A 16,623-nucleotide genomic window follows, 5' to 3' on the forward strand; every position below is an offset into this window, starting at 1 on the left:
TTTTAGGTTTATTTAGAAATTCTTTATCAAATGAGGCTGCAAAGATATATTTTCACTCTATGATTCTTTCTCGTTTCACATATTGTTTGACAAGCTGGTCTAATACACATTTCATAGCTCTAAAACAATATTATACAAACAAGCACTTAAACATTTGAAATAATAGCTTACCTGGCTGGGAAAAGCTCATTAAGTTGGATGTTTGTTCATAAGATTATGTATGGTTTAGCTCCTCCTCCTCTGGCTGATTTAATTCATTTTAAAACTATTGAAAACAGAGTAACTAGAAGTGCAACTAGAGCGGATTGCATAATTCAACGTAGGAAAACTTCTTTGGTCAAGCTGTTTTTTTCATTCAGAGCATCAAATCAGTGGAATCCTACACCGCAATCAATTAGAGAATGCACATCATTTAAGTGGTTGCTACCTCTATTATTCAAACTGATCATTTCATTTTTATTATTATTTAATCCATAACAATACCTTGTCTTTTTTTTCTTTTCATATAGATTATTGTACACTGTCCCTTTTTAAAATAAATAAATACATAAATGACTTTCATAAAAAGCATTTATTTTGTAACTTTGTATCTCCACTTTTGCTTAATGTTCATTCAAAGCAATTATTTATTCATTTGACACAGCGATTACATTTCAAGACTTTCAAACACTTCTTTAATGTTAGTTTTTATGGCATACTGTCTTGCTGTATTGCCGGTGTTGTCTTCAGTATCTCTGAGTCCCAGCTGCAGTAGTGTCTTAACGGCGTCCGCATGCTGGCCAATGCAGGCCACATGTAGAGCTGCAAACATTTCAAAAATATTTTCACTTTGCTTTCTAATTAAAAAGATCCCAATTATGGCATCTCCTTAAGGTGGCACGCAGTGGAATACACTGTAAAGTGTCCTCCTCCTACCTGATCTTCCTTTTGTGTCTCTTGCATGAAGATCAGCGCCCAGGGAAAGCAGTGTTTTTATGGTGCTCGTGTGACCTTCCTGAAAAGTGAGCATCGAGATTAAAGCCAGATCAGAAGAGGAAGCTTTCTGAAAGTGTTATCTTAACTGTGGTTCATGTTTAATGCAACCGATACAACCTTAGCAGCATAGTGCAATGCAGTCAGATCCAGTTTTGTGGCTCTTGAGTTTATATCGATACCAAGGTGACGCACAAGGAAAGAAAGTGCTTCTTCTTGAGCAGTAACAGAGGCCTGGTGAAGGGGCTGCGCTCCGAGAATATCTCCTGCTGAGGGACATACCTAAACCAGATAAACGAGTGCAAAAATATGCTCACTTCTAATAAAAGAAAAACGACATGAGTTAATGATATGTGCAAAATATGTGCGTACCTGGTGATTCTCAAGGAGCAATTTCGCAATAGCTATGTGTCCATTCCTTATGGCATCCATAAATGGTGTGACTCCACAACTGTCCTTCCCATCAGGCTCATAGCAACAACTGAATTAACATGCAAACCATGTGAGCTACAGTAGATAATAAGGACCTGTGCTATTCACAAAACACACTCAGACTCAATGTTACCTTTTAAGCAGAATCTTCACTGCATCCTCACAGCCGTGCATAGCTTGGGTGAGAAAATGGCATGGAAAAAAGATACATAAACGCATCATATGGCAATTTGAAAACACATAAATTCCTGTGCTTCCATACCAGCCGTGTGGAGGGGCGTCCTGCCAGTCTTGCTCTTTGTCTTCCAGACCTCAGGTTTGGCCAGTAGGAGGTGGTGTATGATGGCTGGATCTCCTTCTCTGCATGCAATGTGGAATGAGTTCCATCCATCCTTGTTCTGCAGCATTGGGTCAGCACCGTGAGCCAGCAGCTCCAGGACGACTTCAAGGTTTCGTCGGGTACAGGCCATCATAAGAGGGGTCCTAGAGAGGTTAAAAGTCAGTTTTGTTCAAACTCAGCAAAGCTGAACAAGAACAAAGAGCAGTGTTGTTATTGTTAACTAAAATTAAAACTACCGTAAAACTATTTTAAAAAAATACTTTTGAACTTTTTTCGTTAGTTGAAATTAAGATGAAATAATAATAAATAATACATATTAGATAAAAACTTCAACTTAAAAAAACAGATGAAAATGAGAAACGAGAAACTGCTCAAATTTAAAATATAAATAAATACTACAATATAAATAATACTAAAATAATACTGATGTACGTAAAGAGTATAAACATAATCACTCAAAAATAGACTTCACTTCCCATAAATATATGTGCTCTAAACAATTTATACTTTGAGCGCAAATTTACAAAAAACAGTTATTCTAATTAATTTATATATTTACTTTTCATTTTTTGACACATTTGAGCTATTCTTTAAATCTAAAAACTGCATATTCCTTAAGTAGCCTACTTTTCATTGTATATTTCATTTTTATTTAATCTGTTTCAAATAAAAATAAGTACGATAAAATATTTATATTCTACTATGGTAATTTTGCATTTTAGTTTTTATTTTAAATTTGATTAATTTCGTTATATGCTTATGTAAACATTTCTATTTAGCTTTCATTTATTTTTATTTCAATTTTAGTAATGTTAGTACTTCAACGTATTTTTTATAATACTTTCTAATCGTTATACTTTATTTCAATGAATCAGAACAATCCTTAATATTTTTTGTTTTGTTTTACTTAACAATAACAACAACGATATTATTAAATGCCACACAAATGTAATGTTACGTAGGCTATATAAACTGCGGCAGGCATGTGTTTTGTGAATTAGGATAAAAACATTTCCTTCGAGCCGGATTCGAACCAGCGACCTAAGGATGACAGCGTTAAACCTCTACAGTCCTCCGCTCTACCAACTGAGCTATCGAAGGCGTTGAAATCCACTCCGCTTCCTGATTCGATATTACATACACTCCTACATGCAAATTCGAGCAAATTATTTTTTATTTTTTTTTGACGTACCAGTCTGCTTTCTTCAAACTGTCTATTTGTGCTCCCCTGGCAATGAGATACCGCACACACTCACAATGACCCATGGAAGAAGCCTCATGCAGAGCTCTCTTGTAGTCGTTATTGTACACATCAATGTCCATGTTGAGCTCCTCGACCAAATAACGCAAAATGTCCATGTGTCCATGTCTGGCAGCATAGTGCAGCAAAGTATCTCCAGATTTTCCAAAATGAGTACAGATGACAGACTGCTTGTTTACGTGCTCATTGAGTTGCTGTTTAACTGTGCACAGCTCTCCATGTTGAATTGCTTTGATTAAGTGTTTTAATGTGCTTTCTTCCTCCATTTGGCTCAATCAAATCCTGTTAAATAGACTACTTTAAAGGTTAAAAATACACACGACAGTGGTTAATTACTGGTGAAAATATAACAACAGAGACCTCCAGCGTGATTACTGCGTGGTCGGTCGGTTAAATTGTGACGAGACGAACATTGACATTTTCTTCAAAATAAAAGTCCCTTTATTTATATTTTTTAAAATGTTGTTTTTATCTTTGTAAAATACAATATTCGCACAGAAAAATATAAAGTACAATAGCAAAGCATTGTGACAGTGATAGATAGATAGATAGATAGATAGATAGATAGATAGATAGATAGATAGATAGATAGATAGATAGATAGATAGATAGATAGATAGATAGATAGATAGATAGACAGACAGACAGACAGGCATAGATAGACAGACAGATAGAGACAGGCAGACGGACAGATTTATGTGATAGAAAGATAAAAAGGTGTGAAAGTGGCTTACAAATGAATTCACCTCCAGGATAATTGTACATATATTATTTAATATTTTGACTTGGGGCATTAGCCTTTTATTACAGCACAATTTGCATAATTTATCAATACCGTTTGTGTACAACCACAAAAACCATGACAGTTTGATTTTTTTTTTTCATCAGTTTACATTAAGTGGAAAACCAGATGGATTATACAAGCATATCTTTGTACAGTCAGCATACATATTTAGATTTGATTAATTTTTCATAATCTTTTTCTCTTTTTGTAAATAGAATCTGGACACAAAAATAGTATGAACAAACCACCAACAAAACATGCAACATCCAAAGTGAAAACACCATACGTTTCCTGATTCTACTTTTGAGTCAGTAAGGTCAACATCTGTTCTATATTATACAGGGTTAAACTGGTGTCTGTTGTGCAGGTCAAGTCCAGTCCATCAGAGGCAAGCATGGGGAAAGCTTTTACCCTAGTGCATGTACAACATGTAACACACAGATCAAAACACAATCGCTCTGCTCCTTTCCCTCACACATGCTCTTCGTTGAACCAGAAAACTAATACAAGATCATATTTGTACAAAAAGAAAATTATTATTTTTATTTACATGGCTTCTTTTTGTTTATTTTTCTTTGTTTTGCAGAGGTGAAAGAATTAGTGAGGCGACGTGAAATTAAGAGCATGCATGAATTATTCAAAGGAGGCTGCGTATGAATTCATGTGACAATTTGTTATATGATGCTTTTTTTTTTTCCTCATCTAATTTGTAAACATATATATATATATATATATAATAAAAAAAACACACACACATTCTGGGAGATCAGAATATGTAATGAAAGCTGAGTATTGTATATAAAGCTGAGTGCAGTGAGATAGTTGTGTTTCCAGACACTGTGTTTGAAGGGACGAGAATGACGAACCAGTCTGCTATGATCTTGTAAACACGTACATAGCATGTACATAACTAGCAGTTAAATAGTTGAGTAGGATAACTACCCTAGGTTTTTGCAAACTCATTGTTACATGACCTCAATATAGCATAAAAAAAATGAATAAAACAAGCATCAAGCAAAAGATACAACCAATATATTATTATTATTATTATATATAAACAAACATATTTACCATGTGAAAAAAAACATACAAAAATAAAAAAGTCCTCATTCGTAATGCTTTATCTGTCCTCCGACCACTAAACAATAAGTACACCAGATGCATTTTCGGTTGCATAGAATAACATACACAGAACCTGCGGATTTTGGTAGTTTGGCACAGGTTAAAGGTCGACTTAACCCTTAACGCTGGACGTTTGAGTGAAATATCTGTAAGTGCTCGACCTGTAAAATGGCTGGGTTATGTGTTGTAAAGGTTGTATCCACATATCGTAAGTTTCAAGGCATAAAAACATAAAAAAAAAACAACATAAAAATAACACTAATGGCATTTGATTTAAGTGTCTGCATTGCGAGGTGGCCACACTCTTCTGAAAGTACGAGATGGTGCGCTCAGCGTCTCAATGTCTCCTTTAAGACATGTAAACCGAGAAGATAATTGCAGTTAGCCAAAATGATCAGTAAAATTAAAAATGAACACTTTGTGATATCATCACCCTGATCCTCATTGTTATCGCCTTAAGCTGAACTTACTTGATCAAAGATAAGTCAATAACATTTAAGCAAGGCCTTTTCATCGAAAACCTGAGTGTTTAGGAGTTTTTTTAATTTTTTAAATAAAACATAATATCAGCATTGTATCAGCAATATGATGACTTCAACATCTGGACAGACACTACATTGACCCATTCAAACTCTAATCCTCGAGTAATCAAGAGAGACCGATGCGTACGTGTTTGTGTGGGGGGTTGACAGTGTTTGACTGCTGTAAATGGCAGGATGTTCCGCTTTTTTGACGAAAACTCAGAAAAAAACTATCAACCTACATTCGTAAAATGCTAGACACAAAGTGCAAATCATATAACAGTGCTGGATTTGACATTTTCAACTGATGCTGCTGCATATTGGTGATATTTCGTCTTGAAACATTCATCAAATGAGCAAATCATAAAAATCAGCAAACACTTTCTATTCATTTCTGTGTGAGTCATTAGAGACCGGCAGTTTTCTTAAACATTTAAATTCTTTGTTATTATCCACTTTTTGATTCATAGAGTCTTAGGGCTCTGAAACTGTATTTCTGAATTCAGTGTCGCACAGCGAAAGACAAAAGTGTTACTTCTGTGAGTGGAAATAACCTTACTGACACAACGAGTCATCACAACACCCAATAAATCCTATTTCATTCATTTCATTCTGTCTATAATATACCATAAAATACTCTTCTAATCCATCGATAATATGCTTTAAATATCAGTTCTTTCAACACATAATAATATCTGGGAGGGAATGTAAAATAACGATAAATATCTAAACTGAATTTGTCTCTATCGTACAAAAATAATGTATATGATATCTATCTGTAAATAATCATAATGTTCTCATATGAATAATGCACAAACGGGAAAGTTACTGGAAATGTTCACTCTATCATCTAACTGTCTGTTGTGGACCAATGTACACATATTATTATACATACACCAGTATAAATATGTGTGAGTGATTGTGAAAGTGCATGTACTCATACACGTATGAACATTGTGTCAATCTCCTGCTCAATTTTTCGAGCTTTTCCCAACGTAGAGATCTGCATCTTGTCACTAAAGGTCAGATCTTTCCTGTAAACACCATTATACACCTGTTTCTCCTTGGCTTGGGTTAACACAATCACACGTGCCAGTGCAATCGGGAAGCTCCCTGTGTAGGCCCTCCAAATTCAGCTCAGTTTAGTCCCAAAGAGTGTGGCAGAGATGTGCGACTCCACTGCCTGTTATGTCCTCGCGCCTCATCTGACCGCCGTCTTTAGGAGTGTATCTGAGCTGTGCTGGCCAGCAGCTTGTGCCAGCTCACCACCCGTTTCCGCAGGTCTACCTTATCCAGCCACACGTAGGCTTCGCCAATTAGGGTCTTCTTTACAAACTTGCCTCCATTTGAAACAAGAAATAGCTGCAAGGATGGGAATAAATATAAATGAATTACCATTCACTACTTTAGGTTGGATCACATTTTATGCATGTGCACAGGGTGCATCGATGCCGTACCTGAATGGAATGACCTGTGGGGTTCATGCAGAAGCGGAAAGTTTCGTTGAAAGACGGTTCGCGATCATGACGACACACTCTGGTCTTCTTCTTGATGATTCTTTTCTGAGTGGCCACATTCACCACATATAGTTTCACATACAGGTCTGTAAAAGAACATCAACAGTAAGTACTGAGCTTTCATTACATCTATGAATGCTTATTTCTTTATTATAAAGTTGTAATTTATCATCATTATGCGTTGTGACATCTCTGGAAGTGCAAGGGAAGCTGTCCTTTAGAACTTTACGTTCTAAATATAGCTCAATATTTAGTTTCTTATATTTTCCAACCCAAAATATAAGAAACAGTTAATTGTACTGTATAATCAAGCAAATGATACTTTGAGATTAAGCAAATGCATGCAGGACTGCATTAAAATCTGCATCCAAAATTTATTTGGGTTAATTGGGTTAATTCTGACAGAAATTAAATTCCTGCCTGTTAGCTTTGAGGCTAATGCTATAATGTAGCATCATGCTAGTATATTCCCCAACAAAATAAACATTATGTAAATATGCACAGGGAAAATGGGCCAAACATACTGATGACTCATGTTGCACCCACAGGCGTTGACAAGTTTCTGTCCAATCAAAGGCTCGCTAGGGTTAGTCAGTCCCTCCCCCTAATGCCATCAGCTATCGATAAGCAATAGCAAGTAGCAAATCTAGTTTTTGCTGGGCTAATGGTGTAAACTAAAGCCTAGTTTAGTTTATATCAATGAAGAAATGCGTATATCAACTGTATATCAAATTGACTCGTGTTATAATAAGCGTGAGTGAACGTGTTTGCTGTCATGTGTCTTGTTACCCGGGAGGTGGTCGGGAGATTTAAATTTGTAGGTGATGTTTCTGCACTGGAGGATCTCAAGCACCAGGTGTTCTCCCTCTGTCTTCATCTCCTTCTTCAGGGCGATCTTTATTTCCCCCATCACCTGAGTCTTACCTAAGCGCACACATACACAGACACGTCAATATCTCAGTTCTTCTTCCCATTTCTTATCTCTGTATCTTTTCTTTCCACATTCTGTGAATAAATAACATGGCACAGGAAATAGATTAAGCCACGAGGAACTATATTATTCTACACTTAGATAAGGCATAGATAAAAGAATAATATAATACAATATAATGTAATGCTATTCAAAAGTTTGGGGCCAGTAAGATTTTTTGTTACATTTAAATGAATAAATTAATACTTTTGTTCAGCAATGATACTTTTGCTCAGCAATGATCCAATAAATTGATCAAAAGTGTCAGTAAAGCATTAATAATGTTACAAAAGATTTTATTTAAAAACTTCTGTTCTCATCACAGTAATAAACTACATTTTAAAATATATTAAAATAGAAAACAGATCATTTTTGAAAGATCATTTAAGATTTTGATTAAATAAATAATAAAATACAGCCTTGGTGCGCAAAATTGGCTTCTTTCTAAATTTTTAAAAAAATGTACAGACCCTAAAACTCTTGAACTGTAGTTAAAACAATCTAATATATATATATATATATATATATATATATATATATATATATATATATATATATATATATATATATATATATATATATATATATAATTATTATATTATATATAATATAGAAGTAATTAAATTTCTTTGCTGCAGTATTATAGGCTCAAATGTGCTATTGATACAAACATGCACAAATAATCTCCAAACCACACAACATCCCATGCAAACATTACCCTCTGTATCTCCATGAGCAGATTTCTCAGCTTCTGTGCCATTTGGAATCTTTCCACTAAATAATAAACAACATCAGGTCAGAGTACACATGGAGTGTCAAGATTTAAAAAAAAATCATAGATAAAAGTGCTCTAGATATACTGCAAAATAAAACCAAGAAATGAGATTTTCTTAAACAAAACTTGATCGATTAGCAATTATTATAAGAGTCATACAGAAAAGCACTCACAATCTTGGAACCTGGAAGATGGCGCTATCCACTGCATTGGTCCCGCCCTCTTCATCCAATAGGCTAAAGGCACTGCCACTCAGACCGCTGTCCAATGAGGCTGCAGTAACAGGAGCATCACCAGATCTATGGCTGCGGGATGCTGTTTTTGAAGTGGACTATGTGAGTTGCACAAGTCACATACACTACTTACGACTGGCAACTATCAATTATGGGGTAGATGTCCACATATCCACTCAAAAACACATACTCACACATACACACAAATATATACTGGCACTGCTGGCAACATTTAAAGAAAGCATGACAGCACTCCATAAATGAAAGGAAATATCACAGACAGAGATATGCTAAGCAGACATCAGATGACAGAAGCAAAAGCACAGACAGAACAAATAAACTGTTCATTAGTAAATTGTGTGTTTGAATTTTGCACATTAAGTATTTTGCCCGAGTAACTACATTATGCTAATTCTGTTAGCGTTATGCTAAGTTTATTTTAATAGTTACTTCCATTTAATCAAATTCGATTCTTTTACTGTTGTTGCATTTCGGAGTGTTCGACTGAGAGTGATGGCGATGGTGTGACGTGGGATGCATGATTTTGGCACGTAATTCATGCACACAGTCTTTTTCAAACAGATTCAGCAACGGTAACGCTAACACCAGGCATCTTACGAGACTCTTTTGGGATGGTCAGGGGGTCAGTGCTCCTTTCTAGAGTTTTCTATCACAGTCGACGTTACTGTTTTGTCCCCTGGTTTTAGGGAAGCACGTTGCTGAACTGTTGAATGAGACTGAGACTCGCTGCATGAATTTCCTGTGAAGTGGCAAAGGGCGAATTCCAGTCGGAAGTGAGCATCACTAGGCCCTACTCACTCTGAAAGCCTGTTCATCAACAGAAATGTTTGGTACAAAAATAGATGGCGCTTACGGAAAAGCTTTTTTTTTTTTTTAATATTCTTTTGTTTGTCTCAGTATTTGATTTCTTATTTGCAACTTTTCATTTCTGACACCCACTTGTCACAGAGAAGAAACAAGTCAATTCAGATTTTAAACAGCCGTTCAGATTTTGTATGCACTATGATGTTAATAAACAACATCAAATATAAAAGTAAAGAGAGCCGGGCCCAGATTCTTCCACTGATATTTACAGCAGCATCTCCAAGCACATGACAAAATTGTAACTCTTATTGGTTGGCCAATTTTATTCAAAGTGCAAATGAAAAGGGATCAGAACACCTCTCCATAAAAATGTCCCAGGTAAATGTTCATGATGGTCTGAACAGATGAATTACCTGCTGTTTATTGAATAGGGTTTTAACTTGATAAAAAATGCTAATGTCTGTTAAGATTGCTGATAAAACCTCAAATATTGTTACTTTGAGTCTTTAATTCAAATGTGTATTTTTCAACTTGTGTGCAATAAAACTTCTACTTAAATATGTAAAGAAATATTTAGTCCTGGGGTGTCTGAGAGCAACTGAGGGTTTTAAAATAAATACATTTCTTCAGGTTTCAAAACAAATCGTGAAGATACACCACCAAGGTTCACATTATCATAAACTGCAAATTCTGTAACGGTGTTGTGTAAAGGGATCCAGTTGCTCACTTTCGTTCGGAACGACCCTTCGGATAGCGTTTCCTTCCCGCAGTGCCTTTTGCTGGCTCAAATAGGCTACGCCCTTTTCTATTTTCAGTGTCCTCAGCTAGTTCCTCTAGTTAGATGTGCGTTAGTAACTCAACATCCTCTCGCTCTCTCTCTCTCTTGCTGTTATTGGCAATCATACGAGACAACTCTCACCTCCGTCCGGCTGTGGCCTCTCTTCAGACATGGCTTTCCTGAGGGTCAGGTGTCGGCCTTCAGGGATCTCATTGGCCGGCGACTCGGACGGGGCTCTCTGAATGGTGAGCACACCAATTACGCTGTGCCGGTGGTGCCTCGGGTCGAGGCGGCCATTTTGGGCTGGGGCCATATATCAGCCATGGGGTGGGGGGGGGGCAAGAAGGAGGGGAGGTTTGAAGAGGGGAGAAGGGGGGCGAGATGGAGACTCAGAGTATGAACTCGTCACAACATGGACACCACCAGCTTTTACTGTAGGTCATAGTCACATGCAGCCACAGTGCGCACGGCCCGGCTCGGGCTTACAGCGTCGACTGAGGTGCAGTGTAGGCCAGCGAGAGACGCAGAGAGAGTGGAGGCAGGGTGGGATGGTGCTTTAAGGAGCGGGCAGCCACATGCACGGCCATCTTGGTGGACTGGGGTAGCTGCTGAAAAGCCGGCCGTCTGGGACAGAAAACAACTCAATGGGATAAATAAAAGAGGAGTTAAAAGAAAGGTTGTTGGGCTGCCGTGAATGGCTCAAGTGGGCAAAACATGGTGCTATGTGTTGATCAGGGATGATTATTTGCTCTCTAACTTTAATAAAGTGGTAAGTTAAGTCAGATTTACCTAAAATAACCCCAGAAGCAAGGTTCTAGCTTGTCCCTGTGGGGTAAATGGACAAGTCTGCATGACTAGGTGCCTGACGTGTGCAGTCAGATCTCCTCACAGTGATTGACAGGTCTTAGTAATCTTAGTTAACATCCTGTGGAAGGCTGTTTTTGTTCCATCACTTTTTTAAGATGGACTCTACATTATTTTATGCATATGCATATTGTGTTTCCTGGCAATCAAACATGACTATGGCTAGCACCATGCTAGCTGCACTGCAGGAACACTTTCAAGGTTTAAAGCATCCATTTTAAGGATGCTATAGAAAAATATATTTTTTATTTCACACATTTACCAATAGATGGTTTATAGTTTAGCTCTGTTACTTAAAATTATCATATACTTATATACCTTTATTTATTATTTAAAACACTAAGTAGTTAAAAGTGTTAAAAAAAATTGGAAAAAGAATAATACTGTTCCTATATGTGTGTGTACGACGTGACGTGTTCCCAACACACTGGTGAGAACACACAGGCGAGGGAGTGAAGTGACAGACTGTGACCACAAGGGGACCAGAAAAATAAAAAAGGGAGAAACCAGAAAACAACAACGGGAGGAAAAAAACAAAAGAGGGCAATGAAAAAGAACAGGAGGAGGAACAGATGAGAGCGAAGGCAGCCATGCTGTGGAGGTTTTATTTGCGTCGTTTACTTGGTTGGAGACGGGGCTGCTGGCCGGCAGCTTCGGCCGTTGATGAGGCATCGTCAAGGTGTGCCCGGGCCGTGCCACTTTTGCCATGAGCACGAGGGCCTCCGTGGGGGCGGGATTGGCCCTCGGAGAGGGACGGCTTCGACGTGCTGGGGCTACTGTGAGATTTCTCAATAGTGGGGACCTGCGTGTCTAAAACAACCAGAACCAAATTACCATTTCATTCCCTACTTTTGCCTATTTACTCATTTTAATTCTTCAAAAACCCATTCTAATTTATATTCTACATAAACTACAATTATTATTTTGTTAGGTTACTTGTGTCCTTCTGACACAACTTATGTGATACTTAAGGTCCAACTATTGTGCCCTAGTTAGCATCTAAGCAGGCTGCTTCCTGTCTGAGCGGCCCTGTCACACCCTGCGTGAGGTGGCTGGAGTGAAGCGCTGGTGAGCTCAGCGCCGTTGTGAACTGAACACATATATATGGAGAGCAAGAAGCCAAAGCTAGGAAGCTCGAGAAATACAGGATGGAAAGATCAAGTGAAAGCAAGAACAATACAGAGAGAGGAAGAGAAGACAGAATGTATAGTAGTGACAGCAATAGAAGAATGGAAAAGACATCACGACTGGAAATGAAAGAAGTGGCGGAAGTGGCATGCGACTTGCGGTCCTACCCTTGGCAGGGTCAGGGAAGATTCCGTGACTACGGCTCTTGATGACCGAGGATTTGGGTGAGTCCTCCTTGCTGTGGCCGGAGGTTTTTGGGGAATGCTGGGTCCCGTGTCCTCCGTGGGGTTTGGGCGAGTGCTGGCGGCCCTGTCCCGAGTGAGAACGCCGGTGATGCTCGCCCTCGCTCTGCTCCTTTAGAGGCAGCCATCGTGGGACGTTGTCCAGTTGGGCCGTATTGGACAGGTCGATTAGTACCTAGCCCCATACATGCATAATTTCATTATTTATTTATTTTTTGCACCAGATATTCACACCTGAAACATTTTTTTAAAGTTCAGACACCTGAATATACAGTATATATACACACTTCTGTATCGCTTAGACACACTGAACCTGGTGTTTAATTTTTCAAAGTGTGTTTAAAGAACTTGTAGCTCCTCACCTCTCCCAAGAAGTCATTGGCAGAGCTCTTGTCGTAGTCCCACACACTGACCTCCAGTGTCTTCTTTCTTAGCTAAACACACACCACATAAACACAGAGTGGAAGATTAGATTGAGCAGATTCAGTGGCAAGATTATTTATTTTGTGACTCTATCACTATACATTATTTTAATGTTGTCATTCTATGGAACTCTGCAACTTCCATTGATCTCCAGATTAGGGGAAGGAGACACCTCATAAACACTCCAAAAATATTTTCTACATTAGTATTTTGCCATGTTTTCCAGTAAAAACATATTTTAAAGATCCTTAAACAAGATACACTTACATGAGGATCAATATTTCAAATAAACGTGGGGTCAATACGATTTTTCTTTTTTAAAGAAATTGATACTTTTATTCAGCAAGGATTATTAAATTGATCAAATGTGACAGCAAAGACATTTATAATGTTACAAAAATATATATTTTAAATAAATGCTGTACTTTTAAGCTTTCTGTTAATCAAAGTAAAGATGTATAATGGTTTTGCACAAGGTTTTGCATCTGACAAAAATATGTTTCTTGAGCACCAAATCAGAATATTAGAAAGATTTCTGAAGAATCACGTGACACTGAAGACTGGAGTGATGATGCTGAAAATTCAGCTTTACCATTTTTAAATATATGAAAATATAAAACCCAAATATATTCCCCCAAATTACTGTTTTGATAAATACAGCCTTGGTCAGCATAAGAAACTTCTTTCAAAAACATACAAAAATCTTACAGACCTCAATCTTTTGCTTGGTAGTATATACAATTCATAACATATTCACTTGTTTTAGGTATGGATTTAACTACATTTCATACAAATAAAGTCAGTTTGTTCAGAAAACTGAACTTTGCTTCTGAAGTAAATTGATTTTGTTTTTAGATATTTTTACTGGAAAGCAAAACAAAAATACTGATTAATAAAATATATCTTTTCTGTTAAACCAGCAAACACATCAAACACGATATGCAGCACTACAGGATTTAATCCAGATGGTTTTCAATACAAGCCTCACCTCCCTACATTCTTCCTTTCTCTCTCAATTAAGAGCTGTTTGCCTCGCTTCAATAGTCCAGTAAAAACATATCAATCACATCTGTCAGCAACTGCCTCAGAGAGCTCAACAAACTCAAGAAGCTCTTTGGTCTTAATTAGACTAAAGTACTTCTGGGAGACAACAGACTTTTCGCTGTTTGCACCTAAAGCCTGAGATTCTCTCTGAAGAGCTTTCATATAATTGAAATCTCAAAACTGACATGGCATATTCCATTAAAGTAAAATCAGATTTTTCTTTTGGTTTTTCAGACATCTGAAACGCAACCTAGATGTATGCAAATGCCTGTGAGTTTGTAGTTCACCTGTTCTAGGTGGATATTTTTGTAGATGACAGTCTGGTTCCACTCTGGGTTCAGGGTCTTCTGAACGTGTTTGGACCTTCTTTTGTTTTCAGCACTACAATTAGATAACATACCACAAGGGGTCACCATGAGGTACAGTTAGATCAGTGTGGCACAAACCATCAGTGACCGAAACATGAAACAACCCACACTGGTGGAAAATGGTTTGCACAATGGAGGACATCTAGTATAGGTCAACTTGTGTTGCTGCTGTGACCACATACTACATTGAGAAAATGATCAAATGAGCAACAATGATAAAAATGTAAAAAGAGCAAAACCCTACATTATTAAGCCATTCATGTCCAAGCATGGCCAAGTCTTGTATAATGTTCTGTAGGAAAGAATCACATACCTGGCATTCTGCACAACCATGACCTGACTGTGAAGATCCAGCATGCAGCAAAAACAGACAACAATCAGTGATGAGTGCGAGATTGCAAAAGTGTGTGTGTTTGTTTGTGTTTTTGTAGTAGCTCATGCATTCATGCCCATATGGAGCAGAGAAATGGAGAGCTCCTGTTTCTGTAGGTTCAATCCAAGTACTGCATGATCAGATGAGAGCCAGAAATGATCCGATGCACACACACACACACACCAACCTACAACCATCAATCAGCGCTATCATTTTACACACAAATTGAGCTGCCATTGATTTTCCTCTTTTGCTGAGTCACTTACTGCACTCATAAATGCATTCACAAACACACACACACACACAAAATCATTTTTTTAAAAAACAGCTAAAAACTAGAATATGCATAATCCTTTCCAGGTCTTTCCCATGGACCTGGTGCTAATTACAGCTAGATAAGTGATTTTCTGTTTCGTTAACTCTTTGAAAGTAGCAGCTAGGATTGAATAACAGTCTTAATTTCCAGTGCCAAAGGTGAAAAAGGAATTTATCTAGTTTAAGTCAAGAATCCAGATATTAAATTAACACTTTCTGTCGTCTCACATACTGTAGCTATTTAGGCAGGCCGACTGAATGACATGCAAAGTGACCAATTACAGTTGTGTGTTAGTTTTTTAAGAGTAGCTACTGTCTTTTTCTCCATTAAAAGGTGCGCTTAATGAATTCGTTACACATGTCTCGCTAAGAGAAACAAATGGACTGCAAATACATTACCAACCAAACAAAAACACTTATTATTTCAATGAGTGTTGTTGCGAGTCGCTCTATTGCTGATATACCTGATGATCAGTAGCGGTCCACTAAATAAAATAATTTAATAAATGCCATTTTACAATAAGCACTTAACTCAAATAACTATTAAATAATCAAATATACAACTAGAGGACTGAATTTGTACATGGAATTATTCAACATACAGAGATGGATCCTTAATTTCTTTACAATTTAAAAGTGTTATTTCATCAGTCAGTCTTGGAAGTCTGTCAGGAGAGAAGAGAATTCTAAAGAAAGAGCACGTAGAGATTCGCGAGTGCGCATGACAAAGTTTGAGCATGTACGCTCATCAGCAATCACTGCTGATGATTATAGAGTAAATTACTTAAAATGCAGTTTATCATTGTGCAAAAAAACAAACAGAAAGCACAAGATTTTGTGCCAGGTTGTTATGTTGCAAGGCTAAATATAACGGTAGAATTGTGTGTATTACGACCCGCTGGAACCTGATGTGAGATCCACCAATCAGAGGTTCTCAAATCTCAATCAGAGTGGTTCTCAAATCTCAATCGATTTTTTAATTGGTTAAAATAAACTGAAAATGTATTTATATTTATTTATATGAAATCTCATGTTTTTTTGTAGGTGCTCGACCATTTCGAGCCCCCGAGCACCCACGGAATCAGCGCCTAATGGTTCACACTGAAGCTGAATCCATGAGAGACAACTCAGTTCCAGTTAGTTGAGTTTTACAAGCTACTTACCCTCTACCCGGCAGCAAGTAAACTTTAACGAATGGATCCGAGTAGCCGTTATTGTCCCGGGGTGCCAGATTTCGAGCTTGAAGAACATGGACGATGAGATTTCCCAGCTGTTTGTCGTAATTTATTTGAAGCTGCAAAATTGAAGCAAGAAAGAAATGGTTGTTCTACTCTCT

At 37.4% G+C, this 16,623-nt stretch overlaps 2 protein-coding genes across 2 annotated transcripts in view; both read right to left on the bottom strand.

The window, feature by feature from the left end:
* Positions 1-553: 553 nt before the first annotated feature.
* On the bottom strand, positions 554-3,409 carry ankrd16 (ankyrin repeat domain 16). The gene is made up of 7 exons (XM_079869516.1): positions 2,937-3,409; positions 1,667-1,887; positions 1,538-1,580; positions 1,345-1,453; positions 1,093-1,254; positions 916-994; positions 554-801 (listed from the first exon to the last, which is right to left on the bottom strand). Exons 1-7 carry the CDS (start codon positions 3,269-3,271, stop codon positions 647-649), a joined length of 1,104 nt encoding a protein of 367 aa, XP_079725642.1. The 5' UTR covers positions 3,272-3,409; the 3' UTR covers positions 554-646.
* A 1,460-nt stretch (positions 3,410-4,869) lies between these two features.
* Positions 4,870-16,623, bottom strand: part of pcloa (piccolo presynaptic cytomatrix protein a) — a 48,747-nt gene continuing 36,993 nt past the window's right edge. The window contains exons 16-27 of the mRNA XM_079869414.1: positions 16,451-16,581; positions 14,913-14,939; positions 14,519-14,612; positions 13,127-13,198; positions 12,690-12,939; positions 12,016-12,204; positions 10,672-10,833; positions 8,868-8,967; positions 8,638-8,693; positions 7,739-7,873; positions 6,890-7,035; positions 4,870-6,794 (exon numbers count right to left, since the gene is read on the bottom strand). Of these exons, the coding sequence (XP_079725540.1) occupies positions 6,651-6,794; positions 6,890-7,035; positions 7,739-7,873; positions 8,638-8,693; positions 8,868-8,967; positions 10,672-10,833; positions 12,016-12,204; positions 12,690-12,939; positions 13,127-13,198; positions 14,519-14,612; positions 14,913-14,939; positions 16,451-16,581 (1,506 nt within the window). The 3' untranslated portion in view covers positions 4,870-6,650. The remainder of the gene's footprint in view (positions 6,795-6,889; positions 7,036-7,738; positions 7,874-8,637; positions 8,694-8,867; positions 8,968-10,671; positions 10,834-12,015; positions 12,205-12,689; positions 12,940-13,126; positions 13,199-14,518; positions 14,613-14,912; positions 14,940-16,450; positions 16,582-16,623) is intronic.

Source organism: Squalius cephalus (assembly GCF_949319135.1).
Source record: "Squalius cephalus genome assembly, chromosome: 4".
Classification (NCBI taxonomy): domain Eukaryota; kingdom Metazoa; phylum Chordata; class Actinopteri; order Cypriniformes; family Leuciscidae; genus Squalius; species Squalius cephalus.

What these genes read in the sequence shown, in the direction of transcription:
- ankrd16 (XM_079869516.1), bottom strand. Translation starts at nt 3,271, where the DNA reads ATGGAGGAAGAAAGCACATTAAAACACTTAATCAAAGCAATTCAACAT. An exon ending in GTGAAGATTCTGCTTAAAAG is followed by an intron (nt 1,454 to 1,537) that starts GTAACATTGAGT and finishes ATGTTAATTCAG; the next exon opens with TTGTTGCTATGAGCCTGATG. An exon ending in CATTGCACTATGCTGCTAAG is followed by an intron (nt 995 to 1,092) that starts GTTGTATCGGTT and finishes CTCACTTTTCAG; the next exon opens with GAAGGTCACACGAGCACCAT.